The 25,309-nt window shown below is 36.1% G+C and overlaps 1 protein-coding gene across 1 annotated transcript in view; it reads left to right on the top strand.

Moving 5' to 3' along the window:
* AQR (aquarius intron-binding spliceosomal factor) overlaps positions 1–24,684 on the top strand; it is a gene marked incomplete at its 3' end in the record, with an annotated part of 88,200 nt that extends 63,516 nt beyond the window's left edge. The window contains exons 26-35 of the mRNA XM_084239511.1: positions 1,345–1,554; positions 3,921–4,058; positions 7,256–7,327; positions 8,352–8,539; positions 9,130–9,301; positions 11,633–11,803; positions 15,083–15,168; positions 17,620–17,794; positions 20,915–21,028; positions 24,370–24,684. Coding sequence (XP_084095637.1) covers positions 1,345–1,554; positions 3,921–4,058; positions 7,256–7,327; positions 8,352–8,539; positions 9,130–9,301; positions 11,633–11,803; positions 15,083–15,168; positions 17,620–17,794; positions 20,915–21,028; positions 24,370–24,684 — 1,641 coding nt within the window. The remainder of the gene's footprint in view (positions 1–1,344; positions 1,555–3,920; positions 4,059–7,255; positions 7,328–8,351; positions 8,540–9,129; positions 9,302–11,632; positions 11,804–15,082; positions 15,169–17,619; positions 17,795–20,914; positions 21,029–24,369) is intronic.
* Between the last annotated feature and the right edge of the window lie 625 nt (positions 24,685–25,309).

Genomic DNA, 25,309 nt, shown 5'->3' with positions numbered 1-25,309 from the left:
GTTGATTTACTAATAATTTTAAATCACAGCATAATCAAATAATGAAAGATTTTTTTTAAAAAAAGATTTATTTATTTATACAAGCACTGGGTACAGTTAGAAGCGCGGGAGGGTGAGAGAATTCACCAGAGCCAGAGCAGGGAACAGAACAGATAGACTGTCGAAGAACACTGCTGAGGGGAGCAGTGGGCGTGGCAGGAGAGGTCTGCACACCATGTGGGACCCTCACTGGTGGCCGGGGATCGAACCAGTGCTGCAGAGGCTGCGGGCAGCTTCGCAGCCCCGTGCTCAACCGCTGTGCCACCAGGGGAGGCCCAATAATGAAAGATTTTTGTTTAACTTTTCTTATTTGTATAACAATAAAAATGGGCAGATGTCATGGTTTCTTGTGAAACAGGGAAGATTATATGCATCATCTTGGAAAGTAGTTGATGTAAAACTTAGACTTGTTAAACTTTAAATAATATAGTAAATACCATGCTTAGTTACATCTTTGGCACAAAGTGAAAGTCCCTGTATTCTCAGGGAGAAATCATCTGTAAATTAGGGAGGCTTAGTAATAAATTTGGGGGAAAATGAACTTGAGCCTTTACAATGCAGATCAACAATTTTCAACACATAAGAATCACACTGGGAAAGTTGTTCCCCTCAGATTCTCTTTCAGTAGGGGGTAGCACAGGAATCCACATTTTTAACTTGTCAGATATTCCAGCTAAGGACCACACTTTGAGAAACACTAAAGTTATAATAGAAAAACATCCTGGAGGATTACAAATGTTGAATTTGAATATGAACTGGAGGACAGAGGCATAGTTAATACTGTAATTGACTTTTATTGCAAGTGTTTTAAAATTAGCTCTCAAATATGTGTTCATTCAGCTTAAGAGGTTGTCCATAAATATACTAAAGAGAATCAGAAAAATTAAAAAGGTCTGGGTGAAGTGTTGACAGGTGCCAAATTGATTAAAAACTTGATTGTCATGTGGAGAGAAACTGAAATAAATGTTTTTGTCCATTTTTAAGCATCTGTAATAAACTGTCTTGAGTATATGTGGAGAATCTGAAATGTCTAAGATGAAGTCCCGTGAATTTATACTGAACTTCTTTCCAATGTCTTCCATTTTGATTTAAGAGCCTTTTATTTCCTACAATCTTAAAGCTTAGTTTTATGAAAGAAGGGCAGTTTAATAGTACCTTGGGTAAGAAATAGTACTCTTAAGTCAAAAATTGCTTTTCTTTTACCTACTAGCTCTTGCTTTTATTCGTTGTTTTTTTTTTTTTTTATTTTGTTATTTAAGACTTAATTAGCTGGTAAATTTGAGCTTAAGTCCCTTTTTCCTATAGGTAATGTCTCGTTGGGAAGAGTATATCAGCAAAGTGAAAAATAAAGGTAATACATTGCCAGATGTTTCAGAAGTCTCCACTTTCTTCCCCTTTCATGAATACTTTGCAAATGCTCCTCAACCCATTTTTAAAAGCCGATCTTACGAAGAAGACATGGAAATTGCTGAAGGATGTTTCAGGCATATTAAGAAAATCTTTACACAGCTTGAGGTAAGGAGTCTCAAGTCCTTTTAACTTTCCTTTAAAGGTTTCAGGATTAGTTGTTTGGTCTTTTCATTAGTATGGAATGTTGCTTTTAAGTGTGACTGTTGAAGATGTTTATAATTTTAGTTCAAGGGATCAATAAAAATGAAGGTATGAATTGGACCCCATTAGTCTGACTTTTCTAGTATAAATTCTTAGTATTTAAGAAAGGAATAATTCTGGCAGGAAATTTAACAGTACTTCTTTGAATTGGAGTTTGAGACTACCACGTGGTCCTTCTAAGTTCTTCCTACCTCTTGACCAGTGTGCAGAAAAATTGAGGTTGCTGTGTTAATCAGCATAATGGATCTTTATTATTAAAGTGAAATAAAGATCACTACTATATAAAGGGGACAGGGACAGGGAAGAACATGTCTGGCTTGCAGGGATCTCTCGCCTGAGATGCTTCCTGGTTTTCTCATTCCCCATGGAAAACATCAGTGGAAGACTACAGCATTTCTAGAAAGGGATCACATTTGGGCTCAGATCCTCCAAGATGAAAGTAAGGTGTAGGGCCTCATATGGTGGCGCAGTGGTTGAGCGCTGGGTTGTGAAGCTGCCCGCAGCCTCTGCAGCACCAGTTCAATCCCTGGCCACTGGGCGAGGGTCCCACATGGCGTGGCAGACCTCTCCAGCAGTATATTTCGTCGGTCTGCCTGTTCTGCTTCCTGCTCTGGCTCTGGTGAATTCTCTCACCCTCCTGTGCCTCTGACTATACCCAGTGCTCGTATAAATAAATAAATAGGTTTTTTTTTTTTTTAAATAAATAAATAAATAAAAATAAGGTGTAGGCTTACTGCAGGCGAAAAGGACTGAGACTTTTTCTCTTTGACTTTTTAGATCCAATCATATTCTACTTCTTAGAACAGTTTCCTGCACATAGTAGATATTCAGAAAATATTGATACATGGTATGGGTAGGTAGATGGATGGATCTATAGTAGATACAGAATAACAGTATGATAATCACATTGTAAAGCCTGTACAACACTATTATGATTACATTTATGATTACGTAGACAAAAAGCAGGGGCATAAAAACAATTCTTTTTTTTTTTTTTTTAAGATTTATTTATTTATGCATACAAGAGCTGGGACACAGGTCAGAGATGCGGGGGGTGAGAGGATTCACCAGAGACAGAGTGGGGAACAGAACAGGCGGATTGACTGAAACACACTGCTGAGGCTCGGAGCAGCAGGCAAGACAGGAGAGGTCTGCTTCACCATGTGGGTAGCTCCCTGGCTGGCTGGGGATCGAACTCGTGCTGCAGAGGCTGAGGATTGCTTCACAGTGCAGTGCTTAACCCCTTGCACCACCAGGCAGGCCCATAAAAACAATCCTTAATAGTAGCTATCTTGGAAGGGGATGGGAAGAAAGATAAACAGGGTACTGCATCTCAACCTATAAGGTTTTAATTACTTAAAAGACGAAAAGTGTCTGAAAGGTCTAAAGTAAGTATAACATAATGTCCAAATTTGATAAAATTCAGTGTTAGGTGCTCTGCTTGGATTTGTTTGCTCCTAACATCCATCTGTTGTCCATCCCCAATTGCTGTATGAGTGATCCTCTGCCATGGTTTGGGGAGAAATGGGAGTTGATCCTTGGAGATATTATTTCCTGGCATTCCTTGTCAACTGACTCCTGGCTGGATTTAGCCAATGAGAGATGCAGGAGGAATGGCAAAAACTGAATTCAGCTATATATATATATATATATATATATATATATATATATATATAGAAATATCCTACAGGATATTTCTCTGCCCGCCTTCTCTGACTGCCATTTCATCTCCTCCATGTCTCTAGTTTCTGTTGGCCTGGCCACTGTGGCTCCAGCTTATTCTGATACCCCACTGCCTGGGCTCTGTTAGCAGTGTCTCCTCTCTTTCTCCCTCTTACCATAGGACCGGTAGTAACTTCCTGCTTTTGCTTCACCACTCTCAGGTTGGACTTTCTGCTTCTCTATCATCTGTATAAACCAGACCTCTATTCCATTCCCTTTGTTATGAATAATGGAAATAGTTTCAGTTTTCCTGGCAGGACCCTGAGTATTTCATGTATATAGTGATGATTGTTGTTTTGTTCAGTATTCGTGTTTTTTGTTGTAAATATTTTACCTTACAAAACAGTCTGAATTGTAGTTTGAATATCAGCTATGATTTGAACTCAGTTAACACCTAACTAATAATAAACGATTATAATTCATTAGACTGATTTATGATAGATTTTATTATTTTCTCAAGAATTAAGTCTCATCAACTAGGATGTATGAATATATGCATAAATTATAGTTATTTTCTTAAAATCTTTCACTTCCACCCACTCCCATAGGAATTCAGAGCCTCTGAACTGCTTCGTAGTGGACTGGACAGATCTAAATACCTTTTGGTGAAAGAAGCCAAAATTATTGCTATGACCTGTACTCATGCTGCCTTAAAACGACATGACTTAGTCAAGTTAGGTTTCAAGGTAAAGAATTCATCTATTCAGCTGCTGTTAGGTTTTTATTTCTTTTCTTTCTTTTTTTTCTTTTTTTTTTTTTTTTAGCTAGGCCATTTTCTTTCAAGATTGGCTCACTTAATTGAGGTTTGCAGTTTGCACTTTAAATTACTAAAAGAGATGTCTTTTAATGGTGATGACAGCCTCCCATGTATTTATAACTAGTGAACTCCAAATTTAATTATTTTAAATCTAGTGGTAGGTAATATGTCCAGTGGGTAACATTATGATAATATGATTGTCTAACCAAATTCTACTACTTGTTAAGGTGGGTTGATTTATTTCCACTGTGTTAAAAATTATCCAAACAGAACTAAAAGCTATTAAAATAACATTTGATAATGTTTTTCACCTATTAGACATCTGTGTGCTTGCATCATTTACATTTTAAGCAAATATCCTCTCCCAGTTGTTTATTCATTTCAGTATATGAAAAGTCTTCCATAAGAGAGTATGGAATATTTTTATTTAGACTATAAAATAAAATAATCAAATTACTTCATATGATTAAAGACGGGGAGAGCTAAAGGGCATAGTCTGTTAGCCTGTGACTTGATTGAAGAGTCATATAATAATTGATCAATAAATTTGACTTTGTAGATAGATCTTTTCTCTGATTTTAATGCAAATTGCAACTGGTTTATCTGTTTTTTAAAATAGAGTGTGTAATGACTTAAGTTCAAAGTTATCGAAGTACTTGTTGTTGATGAAAGTAACCGACAATTTTAATGTTATGAGGTCACTGGAACATAAGTGCTAAATACAAGGTGATGGAGTTGTTATCTTGAATGAAATGTTCCTCAGCTACAAGATAGGACAAAAATGATAATTTATTAAAAGGTAGTGAGATTTTACCTTAGTGGTGTGAACTTCCCCTTTTGTAAATTATTAATGAGCATTTTTCACCTATTTCAATCTTGGGGGTGACAAAATATACCTTGAATTTGACATCAAGGCATATTAGTTTAATAACAAGGGGAATGATACAGGCATATTTAGCATTTTATGCTTTTATGGAGTTACTTAAATGATACTCTCTAAAGCATTACTTGTAGCTTATCAGATGTTCATTACTCATTTTCTTAACTTACATCATGCCACATAGCAGAAGATTGTTAACTTGAATGCTAATAGTATCCCTTAGATTTTCTATATTTTTAATTTCAAGTTCATTTTTACCAAACTTATACATGCATCTGGTTTAAGAGTTTAAAACCCTTGTAGAGCTAATTCAGTAAGATAGCCCCCTGCTTCCATGATACTCCCCAATTAACCATTATTTCAACCTTTATAATTTCCTTTGTGCTTTTCAAAAGACATAATAAATTTCCATTTTAGACTTTGTCTTTTCACTCTGTGCTACTTCTGAGCAGACATAGATGGATATTGGTGCCCTCTCTTCCTTCCGTATTACTTCATCATTTTTATAATTAAAATTTTTTTAAAGAGCAAACTATAGATATGTTTTTATAAGTTAAATTGCATTATGTTCAGAGTTGTTTTGCAGGAGGCAGTGCTTAAAGCTGTTGCCTTTGATCTACTCCCACTCTTGTATGTATTGTAGCTATTGTCCTGAAACTATATGCAGGAACTTATGAGAAAATGTGGCTTTTTAAATTTCTCTTTTTCCTAAGCTTCCACCAGAATGACCTAATTAATCACTGTAATAGGTGATTAATTTTATTTAGACTATAAAATAAGAGGTAATTCACCATCAGGTAGAGAAGAGACCTGTCCACATGCCTAAACCATCAAGTAAAATTGAGTAGCACAGAACTTACAGAATAAATAAGCAGTAGTTTTAAAGAGGAGAGTTAATTAAACATTAAGGGTAAGTATGCTTCCATCTCCCACCTCCTCCCCAAAAAAAAGCAAAGAGGGACACTTTTAAAATTGAAAACTAAGGAACTCTAATTTATACGTAGTGTGATTTGCAAAGAAGATATTTTACCAATAAAACAAGGGATAGGATGTCATACTAAATAGTAACCAGAATTTGAAGCAGAGGAGAAAAATAAAACATGTTGAGAAGCAACCTAGAAAAGAATTGTGTAGAAAGAATTAATAATCAAGCAAAGAATGAAATTTTCTCTGTGGGAGAAACTTGGTTTTTCATTATTTTACAAATGTGCAGTGCCTCACATTACTAGAGACTGGGCTAGTGGGAAGACAGACTTTAAATTTCTGGGAGACAAAGGAACAGAGTACTGGGAAACCCATTTTTGTATTTTAGGAAGTGAGAGAAGGCCTGGATAAAACATGGGTTTGAAGCTGATATTTAAAGAATGCAGTAGAGCCAAGCAGACAGAAGGCAAAGTGAGAATAGCACCTCACTGCCAAGGTTCTGAGACAGGCCTCGTTTTGCCAGTCAGAGAAAATGAAATAGGTCAATGTGGTTGAAGTTTAGTGGGTAAAGAGAAAGGTGACATGAAGGAGAAGATGAAAGCAGGGCCTAGACTGAAGGAAGGACATACTTAATACAGCTCATGTGGGCCATTTTAAGAGATTTTTTTTTCTAAGACAATTTTAAGGTTATGAAGGATTTGAAACCAAGAGTTGACGTGACTTGGTGATCATTGTATCAGTGGTTCAGGGAGGAAAGAGGAAGGAGGGGAGAAGGGACTAATAAAAAGATTACCGTCAGCAGTCAGTGTGGAAGTAGAAATAAAGAAAAGTGAATAGATTCAAGAGGGAGTTTTGAAGGTAAAGTTGACATATTTGGGTGTCTGAACACCCAGATGTGAGATGGAAGTGGATTTACTGAGTATTGAGTAGGATTCCTGCACAAAAAAGAAATTCTAAAACTTACTGGAGGAAGAATATCCAATGGAAATCATATATAGTCATAAATTGATTCTTGCTTGTGTAGCACTTACAGGAATGAATTGAAAATAACTAAATTGATAATTACAATCCAAGGAATGAGATTCAGGATCACCTCAATATAAAGTTGTGTATTTGAGGAATTTCCCTGAGGTTAAAGCCTTAAATTGAAGAAGCAGGAGGTTGATAATAAATAAGATCATGAACTTTCTTTTTGAATAATTTGTTTTATTTTTATCAGGAATTTATTTGGGATTTTTCTGATGGTTGTTATTGTTATGGTGATAATTGTTCAGTTTTCAAGCTGTCTTTTTAAAAATACTTCCTCTTTCTCCCCTTTTCAGTATGACAACATTTTGATGGAAGAGGCTGCTCAGATTCTGGAGATAGAAACTTTCATACCTCTTCTTCTACAGGTGAGAAAGGAAGGCCAGAGACAAAGAGTTTTAAGAATTCTGAGGGGCAGCATCAGAAAACTGCACAGTTTTGGGATACTGCCATAATTATATATTCTCCTTAACTTCATTGTATTTGGTATTCCATTTTAAGCCTGTTAGCTTCCTTTAATCTATCCATGGTTATTTTGTAGTTTGTATTGTTTCTGGGGGTACTGCTTAAAAATTCATAGTTTATCTCTAAGTTTTGAAAAGACTTAGTAATTTCAATCAAGAAAATTGCGTTGTTGAGCTAGTTTTTCATTTCTTTTGTTAGAGTTCTTTCTAGAGTTGTTTTTGATTTTCACTGAGCACATTTTTCTTTATACCTAAATTTTTAGTGCAATAGTGGTATCTAAGGTGTTTCTTATTGTACAGCAGTTTTTACTATGGAAGTTTCAAAAACTAAATGTGAAATTCCAACTTAAAACTTGACTGTTCTGTTGTACTCTATGGACAAATTGGGTTCTAAAAGTTGTTTTATAGACCAAGTTATTTGAAACTTAGAATGCATTTTATCAGGATATATTTCAAAGATCAAGGAGACATGTAGAGAAGGAGGTTGAGGAAGTAGTATAGGAAATAAGAAGATGTATGTTTTTACTGCTTTGGGACGTCAGAACTGTCTCTTGGCTTGTGATGGAAGGCGTTTACTAAGACACCTTTCCATTGCCCTGCATGGACACCTGTTTTGTTTTTTTCTATGCACCTTTACTTAATCCTGACCTAGCCTCCCAGATCTTTTGGACTACCTGTTAAACTAAACTACCTGTGAAACTAGGGTAATTCCATGCTTGTCTGCTCAACGCCTGCACCCTCCCTCATCCAATATCAGCCAAGATGATGGCACCCATTCTATAAAGTTGCCAGATTCCTCTCTGGAACCGGTGACTATCAAGAACTAATAAGTTGATAAAGCCCATTTTGTTACTAGCAAGACTCCAGTGCAATAAATTGGAGACTACAGGGTAATTAATATATTATTTTGCCGTCTCTTCACTTCTAGAATCCTCAAGATGGTTTTAGCCGACTTAAACGATGGATTATGATTGGTGATCACCACCAGTTACCTCCAGTCATTAAGAATATGGCCTTTCAGAAGTATTCCAACATGGAGCAGTCGCTCTTCACTCGCTTTGTCCGGGTTGGAGTCCCCACTGTGGACCTCGATGCCCAAGGGAGAGCGAGAGCAAGGTAAAGGAGCCACGGTGCTGGGGACAAGGGGGTTACTGCAGAACATCAGGTCCGCGATATGGGTATTTAACATCTTCTGCAGAGACTTAGCCTTCCCTGCTATATTTATTCATTGAGGTGATTTTAAGTGACTTATATATGAAGGTTATCTTTCCACCGTCCAGTCCCCTTTCTTCACACTCGCAAAAGTTACATGGCCTTAATGTCGTTTTGAATTTGAAATCAAAAGGTGAATAAAAGGAGAACACAGCAGTTCTTCATCAAGTGTTTGCAGACCCCATCTCACAGTTACCTCAAAATTTCCCTTAATTTACAGGCTGTTCTCTAATTTTTTTTTTTTATTTAAAGAGTAACAGTAGCACTTCCTCAGAGAACACAGTGAAGTTATCATTTCTGTAATATCACCAGTCTCCTGACCTTTGCATACTTAAAGTAGGAAAACAAAGGTTGGAAAGCATCGCTGATAAAAAGATGAACACAAAATGGGTAACATGAAAATTAAGAGTATAGTTCTTTAGACACTCCTAGTTTATTAAAAGGGATTTTACATTGCTAATATATCCTCTTGGTGGGGGGTTGTCTCTGGAAAGCTTGTGCAACCTCTACAACTGGCGATATAAGAATCTGGGAAACCTACCCCACGTGCAGCTCTTGCCGGAGTTTAGTACAGCAAATGCTGGCCTGCTCTATGACTTCCAGCTCATCAATGTAGAAGATTTCCAGGGAGTCGGAGAATCTGAACCTAATCCTTATTTTTATCAGGTAAGAAAAAATGTGAACTTTTAAAGAAACTCTGCATTTGCATTACTAATTACTACCTAAATCAGTGATACTGAAGCATTTGGCTAGACATTTAAAAGGGGAAATTAAATACCCGTCTCATAACATAAAAAATTTAATTTCAGATGAATTAGAGGTTTATACACCAAAAAATAAGAAACTAAACATACTAGAAAGAAGAAAATGTTGTATATGTTGTTCTTACTAAAGCAGAAATCATAAAGGAAAAATACTGATTTGAGAGCAAAATTTATTTTCATTGTTTAACAAATAATGCGTCAAATTCTGAATATATGTAGAATGTTTATAAAATCACTTTGAAAAAACCAAAGCCCCACAGAAAAATACACTAAGGAGAAGATTGTACAGTTCGCACACATAAAAAAAAGGATGTAGATTTGTAACAAGTTAAGTCACTGCAAGATATTTTCACCTCTGATAATATACTCAGCATTGAGATAGGTTTGCAGAAATGCTATGCTTATACAGCGCTAGAAGGAATGTAATTTGGTGGACAGTTGTTGATATGTTTTAAAAGCAGTTTTCACTTTTCTTGGAATTTATCTTAAAAAAACATAATTGGACAGCATTACAAAGACTTCCATACTAAATGATCATCACATCTTTTTTACTGCAGATTATTTTGAAATTTAGAAGCAACTTCAATGTCTTATCAGCAGGCATTAATTACATTATTACATATTCCATATATTGAAATACTGAAGAGCCACTCAGTATAATAACATTATAACTTACTTTATTGACCAGGAAAATGTTCGTGCTATATTAACTGAAAAAAAATCAGGTTGCAGAGTATACAGTGTCCCATTTTATTTTTTAAGGAGAAAAATAATACATATATACAGAAATACATACAAAATTACAACAAGACCTGGTATCGTATGCACCAAAAGATTATGCTTTCATCTGCATTGGAGCTTATAGTTAAATAAATGTAGAAAATGGATGTAGAAAATGGAAAGATTTACAGACATGTGACTTCTTTTCCCTTCTGTCTTCCAAAGAGCTAGAAAATTTGAATGAAGAAATAGCTCAAGCTATGTATCACCAACAACCAGAATATATATGATTTTTTCTGTAGGTCTTCCTGTATTTTCTGTGTTGCCTTTTCATGAAATTCAGCTTCTTGTCTGTCTTTTTTGATTTTTGTGTTATCTTTATGTCCTCATTTTACTTTCTTCTCTCCTCTGTACTTTCAATTTGGCCTCCACTAGCCTCGACTGACCGACCAAGTTCAATTAAGCTTCAGCTTTAAGGTCCTCCCCCTACCTTAACCAGAGTCTCTAAAATCACAGTAAGCCACACTTGAGATCCTATTCCCACCTGAAGTGGTCTGGTAACAGAAGTAAACATCAGCAAGAAAACAAACACAAAATACATAATTAACACCAGGAAGATGAGGAAGAAGTAGAACACTGCGTAAAGATTGAGTCATGATCCTTTTCCGGTTCATAAGCATGATGATTGGGTTTTCACACGGCTGTGTGAGATGTGCCTCCCTTAAACCTTGTTACGACGTCAGCACATTACCGTTCTGACATAAAAAAAGGAAAAAAAAGGGCCTCCCCGGTGGCGCAGCGGTTGAGCGCTGGGTTGCGAAGCTGCCTGCAGCCTCTGCAGCGCCGGTTCGATCCCTGGCTGCTCCCCAGCCACCGGAGGAGGGTCCCGCATGGCACGCAGACCTCTCCTGCCGCCCGCTGCTCCCCTCAGCAGTGTACTTTGGTCCTTCTGCCTGCTCTGCAACCTGCTCTGGCTCTGGTGGATTCTCTCACCCTCCCGCGCTTCTGACTGTACCCAGTGCTTGTATAAATAAATAAATAAAATAAAATAAAATAAATCTTTAAAAAAAAAAAGATTGGGAGTCAACTAATAGTACTGCCAGACGCAATTTCTTTTTGCTTCTTAAATAGTCATCATGCTCTTTAATGTTAATATTTCTTTCATAACTACAGTTGCAGTACCCTATAACAGAATATTATTGATCTACATTGTTTAGATTCTTATGGTTCCAGAAATACCAAACCTTTAAGTTGGTAACATTTATCATTATTCCATGTATTACAAATACATTGCAGATGACAAAGGGAAATATCTACCACATGCTCTGTATTGATTTATCAGTATTAATCTAGGATGAGGTTAGCTATCAGTTTTTGAAAAGTGTTCACTTGTCCCAATTAACTTTTCATTTCTTGAGGTGTGATAAATTAACAGATTATGCTAGTTAACCATTTTCTTTACAAAATCGAGAAAAGAAAAAAAAGGCACAATCTGATTTTCTTTGCATTACAGAATCTTGGAGAAGCTGAATATGTAGTAGCGCTTTTTATGTACATGTGTTTACTTGGTTACCCTGCTGATAAGATCAGTATCCTAACAACTTATAATGGGCAAAAGCATCTTATTCGTGACATCATCAATAGACGATGTGGGAGTAATCCATTGATTGGAAGACCAAATAAGGTAATTTTATGAATATGATTTGTACTGTATTCATTGTATTGGCAAAATGGAAAGATTTCTATTTATTCTGTGTTATTTATATTGTTCTAATTTGGCTCTTTGCTGTGTCCTCTTAAGAGAGGTAAGGAAGTGAAATAATAGGGACAATAAATAATTCTGTGGCATTCCTACCTGACAGCATTATCTATTTGCTATGAACTCTTCTTATCTCAACTACCACATAGAAGATTTTTATTGATACTAATTAGAAATTATGAACTCTTCTTGTCTCAACTACCACGTAGAAGATTTTTACTAATACTAATTAGAAATAAATATTTCTAAAACTTTTTGTTAGTAAAATGATGGATAATGAAATGATTTTTTTATATACTGTCATAGTAAAAATAGAAATTTGCTTTACAAAAAAGTATAATTTGTAACTGTTTTTTATTTTATATGTGTAGGAGAGTGTTCTTGGGGAATAAGGGAGATGCAAAATGCATTCAAACCTTAGGGTTTCTTTTTAAATATTTTATCTTTTATGTGATGTGATGGTGTAATATGAAATAAAAATGAAGATCATTGCTTTTATCAATAAAGGATTAAATAAATTAGAAAGAATAACAAAGCATAACTATAATTTTACTATTGATGAAATTAGATCTTTGGTTGCAAACAAATCTATATAAAAGCTTTGACTTTTTCTAGAAAATAACATGGGAAATATGATAATAAATACAGAAATTACAAAGGAGTAACCAGGAGTTTTCCTGATCCTGGTTGATACAAACAAACCTATAGTTGAGCTGTACTTGCAAAACATAGGCTGTCTCTACAGTAACCGAGGAAGAAAACTTTCAGATGTGAAAACCATCCAGCCTTTAGAAAAAGCCCTGTCCATCTCAGTGTATTGTCCTGCCCCGTCTAAGGAGCCCACTTGTTCATTAATGAATAGTAAAAAGGAAACTAGAACAAGCTTAACTTACAAAGGAGAAAAATCAAAGACAGAGCATCAGATATACCAATTGGACAAGATACAGTTCCAGAAAACATGTTGGCCTGGAATAGATGAAAATGTTGAATACACCTTTCTTTTTGAATTTTTAAATAGCTACTGAAGTAACCATTTTTGCCAGGGAAGCCTACACAGCAGAGAAATTCCGTTCAAAGAGAGATGGAATCTGAACTGGAAGAAAATAAAATCGTGGACGTGAATACAAAATTGAAAGGCATGCAGGAAGGAATAGACAATGTAAAACTGCCATAAAGGATCTAGAAAATGAAAATGAGAAGCTAATAATACTTGAAATATAAACAGTTTAGAAATAGAAGACCCTCAATATCTTCTATTTCTAAAGAACCAGAAAATCTTAAATAATATTTTATCAAATTATATTTTAAGGTCACTCTCATTAAAAGTGGATGGAATTATAGTGGCTCAGTGATGTTATCAAAGGCCAAGATTCATTTCATCCTGTCATTCTCAATGTGTGAGCCCAGTTTTTATACACGTCCATGTGATCAGGATGACAGCAGAGTTTGTAGATAGAACATCCACACATAACAACAAAGGACTTATATCCAGAGTATAAAAACTCAAATTAAAAGTCATGGTTAATTAAAGATAACCTAATATAAAATTAGCAAATCAGACACCTTACCCAAAAAGATATACTAATGACCAATAAGCAAATGAAAAAATGTTTACCATCCTTAGTTGTCAGGGAAATGCAATTTAAAACTGCAATCATGCACTACTGCACATATAATAGAATGAATAAAATTATAAATATTGACAATACCAACTGTTGACAAGAATGTGCAACACCTGGAACTCTGGAACTGGATCATTGCTGGTGAATGTGAACAGTGATATAGTAACTTTAGAAAACAGTTTGAAAGATTCTTGTAAAGTTGGACATACAGTAACCATATTGCTTAGCAGTTTCATTACTGGAAATTTATTCACAATTAATAGAAACATATGTCCACAGAAATATATATTCATGAATATTCATTGCAGCATTATTCAAAATAGCCCCTTTCACCTGTTCAAGAGCATTAAAATATGTGTAAAAATGTAGGGGGAACTTCTAATGTATACTGTAATAGATGAATCACAAAAACATGCTGAGTGAAGGAAACGAGACAAAAAAGAGCACATACTTAAAGATTCCATTTTTATGGAATTCTAGAACTGGTAAAAAATAATCTATAATCACAGAAAACAGCTCGGTGGTTGCCTGGGGTAGTGGAATACAGATTTTACTATAAAGAAGGAACCTTGCAGTGATAGGAATCTTGATTACAGTGGTGGCTACATGGGAATATATTTTGTCAAAATTTAACAAGGTATACACTTAAAATGAGTATATATTTTATTGTATATAAATGATAACCTCCATGAAGTTTATTTTAAAAGAAATGCTTTGTGATCTTTGTAAGGTAAGGAACATGAATTACAGTTTGTGTAGGCTAAGAATTTAAGCATTTTGTAGAATTAATGAAAAAAGAACTTTCCTAAACTTCCCTATTGTACATATATTTTCAAACTGAACAAAAAGTACTGTGAAAATTACTTGTCTGTTTTTTTCACGGAGGGATGTTATAGTCAAGAACTAAGAATGTGTTGTGTTTTTTTTTTCCCCTTCAAGATTTATTTATTTATTTATATAAGAACTAGGGTACAGGCCAGAGGCGTGGGAGGGAGAAAGAATTCACTAGAGACAGTGGGGAGCAGAACAGGCAGAACGACCAAAAACACTGCTGAGGGGAGCAGCAGGCAAGACAGGAGAGGTCTGCTGTGCCATGTGGGTTTCTCCCTGGCCTGCCGGGAATTGAACCTACGCTGCAGAGACTGCGGACAGCTTCACAGCACTGCGCTCAACCCGCTGCACCACTGGGGAGGCCCAGAATATGTTAAATAATAAGTGTTTATTAAGATACACTGCTTGGCACCATACTGGGATATCAGGGAATAAGCTTAAACACAGTCCTTGCTTTCATGGACTATAGCAGTGGAGGAAAACTTTTAATTCCACAGATGCTTATTTAGTTATGAGTGAAGGTAAAGATGAATGCTGTACGTGAGAATAACGTAGTAATTTGGCCTAATATGGTTAGTGTGGTTTATTTTGCAGTGTTCATTAACGTGTTCTTTCAATTGCAAGAACATGATTGTGTTTCTTTTGGGATGAAGAATAAGACTTTTACTTCTAGCAGATTCTTTAAATGATAACTCTACAGTCTTGTTTCTGTGTTGAAAATATACCAAATTTCCCATATTTTTCTTCCTAGGTGACAACTGTTGATAGGTTTCAAGGTCAACAGAATGATTATATTCTTCTCTCTCTAGTACGAACCAGGGCAGTGGGTCATCTGAGGTACGTTAGGAAAAACTTTCATATTATTCAGTTCTGCCATCTGCTTTGATATGAATCTGGGTGGGTGAGTGGTTTTAAATTTTTTAAAGTTTAAGTTATAATTAATGGTTATGACAACTTTTGGTGCTTTTTGTTGGAATGCAGCAACATCTGATTACTTGTACAGTTAACCTTACCTCCAAGTTTTTTGACTCTTAAATAATTGTTTTAGTAATTTCAGCTTTTTTATTCTTCAGTAACAATCAGAAATTAAAGGAAATAAAGTAAAAAGTTTATTCAAAGTAAATTTTTCATTGCTTAGAATTTCTGACATTTCCCACACAATCTTTCAGCTTCAGTATGAGGGTAAAGGAACCATTTGTTCTCCCAAGATGAAGAATTGTCAAAACAAACAATCTGTTTTTATCATTTACTATGATGTATTTATGTGCTGCAGATTTGTGGAAAGCAGTCTTTTTAATATATAAGCCTTTATCATGATATATAGCAAAACGATAAGGAGAATTTATCTAATTACTTTATTTGGTGGATATAAAAAAAAGTTCTCCAGCTTTCATAATGTTATGGTTAAATCAGGATCTATCTGGTGCTTAACCAGTGACCTGGTTACATGAGACCAAAACTTTTATGCGAGAGTAAGCCAAGATGTAATGTTTTAAGGGATTGTTTCAAGACAATTGTAATCTGAAATACAGATCATTTTTGCTTATTTAAGTGTCAGACATGTATTTGGAAACTGACTTCTGAGAAATTATACCTTTCCACATTTCGAATTATAGCTGCTGGTCTGAATGGGTCATCATGGTTTATATATTTAAAATCTATCAAAAACTCAATATGTATACTGCATGCTCTCTTCCCTACCCTTTATGCTTTGCCTGTTAGTTTTTAGATTCATAGTGCTTGGTCATTCATTTCACACATATTTTCAGATACCTCTATTATTCGGCAATGTGCTGGGTTCTTAATATGTGGTAGTAAATCTAACATTCATGATTTCACCTTCATAAAACTCAGAGTCCTATGGGGGAGACATTAAACATTTCCTTGGAAGATATAGGTGTTTCAATCTGCAGGAGTTCTAGCCCAACTCTCCTAATGTACAAGGTGATCAAGCTTAGAGCCCGTTCGCTATACGACAGAGGAACTGGTTCGTGATCTCTAACAGCACTATCTGCTGTACCTAAAGTGAGAGCCTCCTGTATGTCAGGGGGAACTGAGCTTCATAATACGCTGATTTCCAGAAAGCAACATCTGTTTGTTTGAGGGTTGGGGAGGGACTTCTACCCCTTCTCCCCATCGACACAAATGAGCATGTGTACATACTATGTGCTGATGTCACATAGCACTTCCTGAGAAGAGAAACTAGACCCCAATCAAGGCCATGAAACAACACAGAAAGTGAGACTAAATTATATATTCCCCAATGCTTTGTATTATGCAAAGATAAAGCCATTTGGTAAATATTCCAATTACTGGTTCTGGCCATTTTATAATCTTTGTAACATTTGATCTCTGTAACACTCTTTAACACTTTCAGGGGTTAGGAGTGATTGTACCAGACTTTATTATTCCTAAAATACTTCTCTTTTGTGGAATACTCACAAATTTAAACAGATGCCATCTAAGAGCATCTCAAGAAACAAACTTTCCCTTGTATTTGAAACCAAAGTTATCTTTTTTTTCACTAAAGTGAAAAGTTATCTTTTTTCAGTTATCTTTTTTCATTCTAATTAATAGGTAAGATGTGTCTATTATAGTCACTGTTATAAACCTATTTAATTCAAATAAACAAATTCAAATAGTGTTTTTAAAGCAGTCTTCTTGAAATATAAAAGAAAACTGACATCATTCATCAAACAGTCATTACAGGTATAATTGGATCATTCAGTTTAACCATTTTTATTACTTTCATGTGAACTTATGGGCCAGACATTGAGCCTAAGTTCCAGTGTAAATAGGTGACTAAGACATGGCGTTGTTATGTCATGTCATATCATCAGTCTATATCTGTTTGTATTTATGGTTGTTATTATTATAGATAAATATAAACAATGTGGTTGGAATTATCTAGAAAGTAAAAACTTGGCCTGGGAATCTGGTAGATGAAAAAGACGAGGACTGGCTCAGATTGACTTACTGTTGCTGTTTTAGTAAATTGGTGCCCGACTGCTTACTGCACCACCCTGCCAGTGGAGCTCCTGAGACCATATCAGTGCAGTGGTTATTTTGTGATTTGCCCAACCCAAAAATAAACATAGGAGTTAATAATAAAACTTTAACTTCTTACTTTATTTACTTGTCACATAACATGAACTTACTGTTTATTAAATCCTTAAGAGACTTAACTTCTTCTATTACACAACTTAACAGGAATATTTAATCTTTTTTAGCAAGTGTGTAGAAATATTATTAATCTTGAAGTGCATTAATCAATTTTGTTTCCCAAAGGGACGTCCGTCGCTTAGTGGTGGCCATGTCCAGAGCCAGACTTGGACTTTATATCTTCGCCAGAGTATCCCTCTTCCAAAACTGTTTTGAACTAACTCCAGCTTTCAGCCAGCTCACGGCTCGACCACTTCATTTGCATATAATTCCAACAGAACCTTTCCCAACCAGTAGAAAGGTAGGATTTTTTTCTTCATTGTTTAGACTAGCATTCTCTTATTAATGACCATATTAGCTAAGAAAATCATCAGATAAATCATCAGATCGCTGGTTCAGAGTGCTCCTTTTGACAGGGAATGGAATTAGATTTTCTCTATAAAAATACAAATACCACCCAACATTTATTGAGTACTTAGCATGTATTCAGCAATTTGTTCTTTTTATACATATCTCATTTCTTTTCAGTAATAGCTCTGTCCAGGGTGCTTTTTTATTAACCCCATTTTACATGTGAGGAAACTGACGATTGTAAAGATTAAGTAACTGACTACACATCTAGTAGACACAGAATCCAAGATTTGAAAATCCAGACAATTTGATTCCAGTGTCCATGTGAATAAGCATTGTACCATCTGCCTCTTTTCAGTTTATAAGGGGAACTGAACTAATTCCTTGGTGGTACAATACTAAATGGTTTAACTCAAGAAGCTTAGGTTTTGGGGGAAATGCTAGCCTTTTCCTGTCACCTCTTATTTCTTTCCGTAGTCCTGTCTTCCTCCCGTAGGTAACTTGTTTAATTTCTGGTTTAGCCTCCTTATATTCCTTTTGCACAAAGGAGCAGATACTTGTTTTGACAATGTAATCTTAACATAAGCTTAACATAATCTTAATGAAAATTTTTGTCCAATGGCAATTATTTGTTTTCCCCATTCCAATTATAATTTAAAATTAAGTAAACGACTACACAAATTTGATTGAGATCACACATCATGATTTTTTTAAGTCAGTATTTTGTAAACTTAGAGAACAGAAGTCTTTATATATACCCCTACATAATCCTGCACAAAAGTAATTTAGAGATGAGTCTAGCAGAAATAATGTGGCGACATATTCTTCCTCAGACAAGGTGTCAGGGGACAAAGCATTTGAACTGCATTAAAACAGGTATCAAGCAAAGATAACAGATTAACAGAGAGAACACAGTGATTCTCAGTGGGGGAGAAGGGTGTTCCCCCAGGTACATATTTTAATGCCTGTGGACATTTTGGGTGTCACAACTGAGGGTGCCACTGACATATCGTGGGTAGAGGACAGGGTGCTGCTAAACATTTGATGGTGCACCAGACACCCCCACAACCAGGTATTACCTGGGCCAAGATGTCACTAGTGCCAATTATTTTCTTTTATTGTCTTCCTTCTTACATGAAAGTTAGCACGCTATGGACTTTGGGCTTCACCAAATGTCTGAGCAGTCCACTGAATTTTCCATAAAGTTGTTTTAGTTATTAACAGTACCTCTTTTAAAAAATCCTTCCATCCCTCTTTAAAAAACAAAGATCAAAGTCCATGTTTATTTTGTAATAATGCTAAGTAGTTTTTAAAGTAGTTTTATTTACTTATGCATACAAGAACTGGGGTGTGGGCCAGAGGTACAAGGGGGTGAGATGATTCACCCAGAGACAGAGTGGGGAGCTGAATAGGCAGATCTATTGAAATACACTGCTGAGGGGAGCTGTTGATGAGACTGGAGAGGTCTGCTGCGCCATGTGGGTCAGCTCCCTGGCTGGGGATCGAACTCATGTTTTAGTGGCTGGCGATAGCTTGATAGTGCTGAGACTTAGCCCATTGTGCCACCAGAGAGGCCCCGCTAAGTAGTTTTTTTTTTTTTAAGATTTATTTATTTTTGTACAAGAATTGGGGTACAGGCCAGAGATGCGGGGGATGAGAGGATTCACCAAAGACAGAGCAAGGAACAGAACAGGCAGACAGACAGACTGAAGTACACTGCTGAGGGGAGCAGTGGGCGAGACAGGAGAGGTCTGCCCCACCATATGGGTTTCTCCCTGGCCGGACGGGAATTGAACTTGTGCTGCAGTGGCCGCAGATTGCTTCATTGGTTGCGTCTTAACCCCTGCGCCACCAGGGAGGCCCATAGTTTTTAGATAGAAGGAAAAGGATAGAGAGAGATGTGATGGGGTGGGTGTTCTGCAACCATCCCAGGTGGGGTAGGTTCATCATCAGTTCAGACAGCTTGAAATAGAACCTTGGAGCCATTAGCATCACCCCCACAGGCTAGGGGAAACAAGCCAGCAGGAAGACAGTAGTTGTACCAGCATGTTGTGACCACTGAAGAAAGTAACCATCATCCAGAGAACACCTGTTTACGTGAGGTATTGCTATCATGATTAATACTAAAAATTACTATTTAAAGTACTAACCTTATGTGCTTTATAATTTGTCATTATAAGGTAAAACACTTTTTCTTGAAAGAAGTTTTATGTTCTTTTGTGGTGTCTGAATTGTTCCTACTGAAGGAAAGGCTCAGACGGACTATAAATAGAAAAGTTTTTAGCCTTTATTCAAGGATGATTTATGAATAAATACCAATTTTGTATTTTCTTCTTTTGCTTTACCACCTCACCTACACTGGCAGAGCTGTTTATCAGACTGTTATCAAAAACTACTCCATCAGAATCACCTCATTCTTTGTTAGACCTTCTGAACCTAAATCTCTGGGGTCTTAGAGCCCAGGCCTCTCCCATTTAACATTCTACCCTAGACAGTTCTGATAGATTCCCCAAAGCTTGCACCTTAAACTACTATTAGCCAACATTTTGACATACACTTTATATAGTGTATATATGGGTCAAAAGCTTCAAAAAACCAAGCTTTTGAGTATTCACCCTCATAACAAAGAGCCTGTATATATATAAAAATAGTAAATGTTAGTTTCTTATTTTTTAGAAAAACATAACTAGGAATAATAACTTTAATATTTTCTTTCTAAATAATTTTTAGACTCATTTGTGGAAAATACGTGGTGTTAACGACCACTGCTTTCGACCATGTTGGTATTTCTCTATTCAGATAATTGCTTATCTCTTATTAATTCTTCTACACTTATCAATAGACCAAGGCTCAGCATTTAGCAGATTCTTTTCTACTCTCAACCTTTTTTAAATTGAAATTGAATCACTCCTCTTCATGAAGTCTACATTGGACTCTTAACACTTATATCTGAATGTCCCCCTCACTGTCCTTAAGTCTTCCAAACCCTAAGGTACATAAGATGGAAACAAGATCTTCTATTCAAATGTTAGCTCTTAGCATTTTAACTCTAAATTTTTTTGTTTTCTAGAATGGAGAGAGACCATCTCATGAAGTACAAATAATAAAGAATATGCCCCAGATGGCTAACTTTGTATATAATATGTACATGCATTTGATACAGACCACACATCATTATCACCAGGTAAGTTCTAGAACTAACTGTTATTTTTCTAGCTAGAAAGACTTCCCCTATTGCAGAATAAATCTTTGAAATACTTATTAATTCCTTGTAGGAAACCAACTAAACCCAAAGGTTATTATATAACATCCATATTTTTAAGCTATCTTTATGTAGATATAATTTGGCATACAGTAAGTGCCACATGTTTCAAGTATACAATTTGATATGTTGTGACATGTGTACATACCTGTGAACCCATTGCCACAGTCAAGATAATGAACATGTCTACTGTCCCCCAAAGTTTTCCTTGTGCCTCTTGATAGTCCCTCCCATCCTTAACCAATCCGTTTTACACCTCCATCCATCAAGAACCTGCTTTTTGTCACTATAGATGAGTTTCCATTTTCTAGCTATTTATGTAAATAAGAATCATAAGCATGTACTTTTTTTTTTCTTAGCTATGATTACCAGCATAATTATTTTGAGATTCAGTCTTGTTTTTGCATCTATCAGTAGTTCTTTCCTTTTTATTGCTAAATAGAAATTCATTGTATTGATATACCCATTTGTCTTTTGAGGAACATTTGGGCTATATACAGTTTGGGCTAATTACTAGCAAGGCTGCTCTAAATGTTCTTGTACAAGTCTTTGTACTTCCTCTGGGGTAAATTCCAAGGAGTAGAATGGCTACATATGAAATAAGGTATGTATTCAACATTTTAAGAAACTGCCAGCTGTGTTACAAGGTGGTGGGTATGCCGTGGTGTAGTCCCACTGGCAGTGTGTGAGTACTCCAGTTGCTTCACACCCTCACCCATATTTGTTATGTTTGGTCTTTTTTATTTTAACCATTCAGTAGGTATATAATGGCTTCTTGGCTTTAATTTGCATTTCTCTAATGTATAATGTGTGGTGCGTCTTACATGTTATTTGCTCTCTGTATATCTTCTTTGAGGATATTTTTATTCATGTCTCTCGCTCATTTTGGCGGGGAGGTTTTTCTTTTTTTATTACCGAGTTCTAAGAGTTTTTAGATTTATTCTCACTACAAATCCCTTATTAGATGTTGTTATCTGAATGTTTTCTTCTGGTCTGTGACTTGTTTTTTTTTATTTTTAAGTCTTTCAAAGAACAGAAGTTTTGCAGTTTGACAAAATCCAGTGTATTGAGTTGTTCTTTCATGATTCATGCATTTTATGAACTAAATGATATTGGTCTAACCCAAAGTTTAATATTTTTCCAATATTTTTTTCTAGAAGCTTTATAGTTAATATTTTACATTTATAGGTGTGATACATTTTGAGTTAATTTTTAATATGGTACAAAGTAGGGTTGGGTTTTATTCACTTGCATGTGGATATCCAGTTGTTAAATTACCATTTCCTGAATAAACTCTATTTTCCTCTGTTGACTTACTTTGTAATTTGGGGTAGATGAGGAGAAGATAAACCAATTTGTTAATTGAGACATAATTGACATATAACAGTTTCAGGTATACAACGTAATGATTTGGTATTTGTATATATTGTGAAATGGTTCCACAGCAAATTCATGTTATTATCATGTAATTATGATTCTTTTTGTATTTTTTTTATCTCATTGTGTTTTATTGTTTTGTTATTTCTTGGTGATGACAACCTTTAAGATCTTACCTTCTTAGTAAAAAAAAAAAAAAATTACTGGCCAGTTACGAATCTTTCTGGGCTTTCTGTTCTGTTCTACTGAACTATGTATGTCTTTTTACCATTACTATACAACCTTTATTAGAGTAGATTTATAATAAATTTTGAGGGCCTCCTCGGTGGCGCAGCGGTTGAGCGCTGGGTTGTGAAGCTGCCCGCGGCCTCTGCAGCGCCGGTTCGATCCCCGGCTGCTCCCCGGCCACCGAAGGAGGGTCCCACATGGCGCGCAGACCTCTCCTGCCGCCCGCTGCTCCCCTCAGCAGTGTACTTCGGTCCTTTGCCTGCTCTGCTTCCCGCTCTGGCTCTGGTGAGTTCTCTCACCCTCCCGCGCTTCTGACTTACCCAGTGCATATATAAACAAAAACAAACAAACAAATAAAATAAATAAATAAAACATGCCTCTTAAAAAAAAAATTTAAAAAAATATAGTAAATCTTGAAATTAGATAATATGAGTCCTTCAGTTTTGTTCTTTTTCCAAATTATTTCAGCTATTCTTGTTTGTTTAGTTTTCTACATACACTTTAAAATCAGCATGTCAATTTCTACCTCCCAAAAAATATTGCTGAGGTTTTCATTAGGATGTTTGGGGGAGTAGTAATACTTAGGATCAATTTGGAGGAAATTAACATCTTAACAATAAAAAAGGAAGGCCTTCCTTTCCATGGATATAGTATCTCTCCATTTTGCTGGACCTGTGAATTTTCTCATCACTCAGCATATAGGCCTTTCACGTGTTGTTAGTTTCGTTGCTATTATATATTTTTTGCTGCTATTACAGTGGCACTTTAAAATTATTTCTGATCTCCAACAAGAAAAACAGTCTCTGAGCAGAGGAGCTGCGCCTTAGCTCCATTCTTACTGAGTAGGGGGTCCAAGTGCCTAGAGCTGCTCCAGCACTTCGGTTGAGTGAGACAGCAGCCTTGGGCCCAGCACTTCCTCCCGCCTGGGCCTGTGTCAAGACTTGCTGTCTTCCCATTCCTCACAGGTCTCCCTAATGGGAGTTGGCCCTTTCCTTCATTGGTTTGTCAGGTAGTGTTAATGAACCACTGTTTTTCCAGAAGTTTTAACAGTGTTTTTCTTTGCTGAAAAAAATCTACTGGTTTTTCGTATTGTTTTCCACTCTACAGATTTAATAGGTGCTTTATTATTTTTTAAACATTTATTTATGCATACAAGAGCTGGGGTATCGGCCAGAGGCGTAGGTGGTATGATTGAGAGGATTCACCAGAGTGAGGAGCAGAACAGGTGGATTGACTGAAATACACTGCTGAGGGGAGCAGCGGGGGGAGAGGAGAGGTCTGCTGCGCTTTGTGGGTTAGCTCCCTGGCCAGGGATCAAACTTGTGCTGTAGCGGCTGGCAATAGCTTGAGGAATGCTGAGACTTAACCTCTTTTGCCACTAGGGAAAGGCCCTGTACTTTTATTATTATGTAATATCTGTTGTAAGCATATTCCATGGAGTCATCAAAACCTAGGCTGTTGTCATCAGAGTTGTTATATCTGTAATAGAAAAATGACTTGCAGTGTTTTGGAGAACTCAAGAGTAAACAGAATCTGTTATGAAAATGATGTTAATGTGACAGCTTCATAAGTCTGTGTTTATATTGATGTTTTGTTTTGTTTTGTTTTGTTTTGTTTTGTTTTGTTTTGTTTTGTTTTGTTTTGTTTTGTTTTGGTAGACTTTATTACAGCTACCCCCTGCTATGGTAGAAGAAGGTGAGGAAGTTCAAAGTCAGGAAATAGAAATGGAAACAGAAGAAGAGGCTCTGCCTGTTCAAGCTGACCTCAAACCCAATCTGGCAGATGCCAGCTCCAGTCAAGAAAACTCGGCCTCTGAGACTGATTCCACCCTCAGTCAGACAGGAGCGAGTTCCACTCCAGAAGCTGCCCCTATCCTGTCTGATATCACTACTACTGAGGCAGGACATGTCGCTGTGCCAGAAGAGGCTAAAACCTCTCAAGAGGCCACATCTGCCCCAGCAGAGACCAAGTAACCAGACCATAGCCCTTTTAGTGAAGATTTGTCATTTATAAAGTCTAAATAGCTTTTGTATTTTATATTTGCTACTGCCACTTTAATGGCACTAGTTAATATTCAGTCCTGATTTTTGTTAACCAATTTCAATGTTTGTCTTCTTGAATATATTAAAAAAAAATTGTGTGAAAAACTCCAGCTGTATTTGTTCAACAAGAAGGGTATATAAACATTCCTTTGATACTCTGATCATTAATTGATATATATATTAAAAGAACCAAAAGAATTTTCTATGGAATAATACTTCACATTTTTAGTGAACTTCTCTAGAGACAAGGACTTACAGTGGGATTAACCATAAATGACCATAAGCAAGTGTCCAAATTGGAGAGGAAATCCTGTCTTACTATCAGATACTCCAGTTGTGCTTCCTTTCTCCCCATCTTTCCTTGCTATCTTACTTGATTGAAAGGCATCAATGCCATAGGGTATATGTCTCTCCAATCCATTAGAGTCGTTTCATGCACTTCCTTTCCCCAAATCTCAGAATATGTTAGAATCACCTAGAGTGTTTCTTACTCTTGCTGCCTACCCCAGACCTAATCAATCAGAATCTCAGGGTTAGGTCCAGGAGTTTATTTCTG

Source organism: Talpa europaea (genome assembly GCF_964194135.1).
Source record: "Talpa europaea genome assembly, chromosome: 8".
Lineage (NCBI taxonomy): Eukaryota > Metazoa > Chordata > Mammalia > Eulipotyphla > Talpidae > Talpa > Talpa europaea.
The sequence above is the reverse complement of the archived record's forward strand: the minus strand, read 5'-3'. Positions and strand labels throughout refer to the sequence as shown.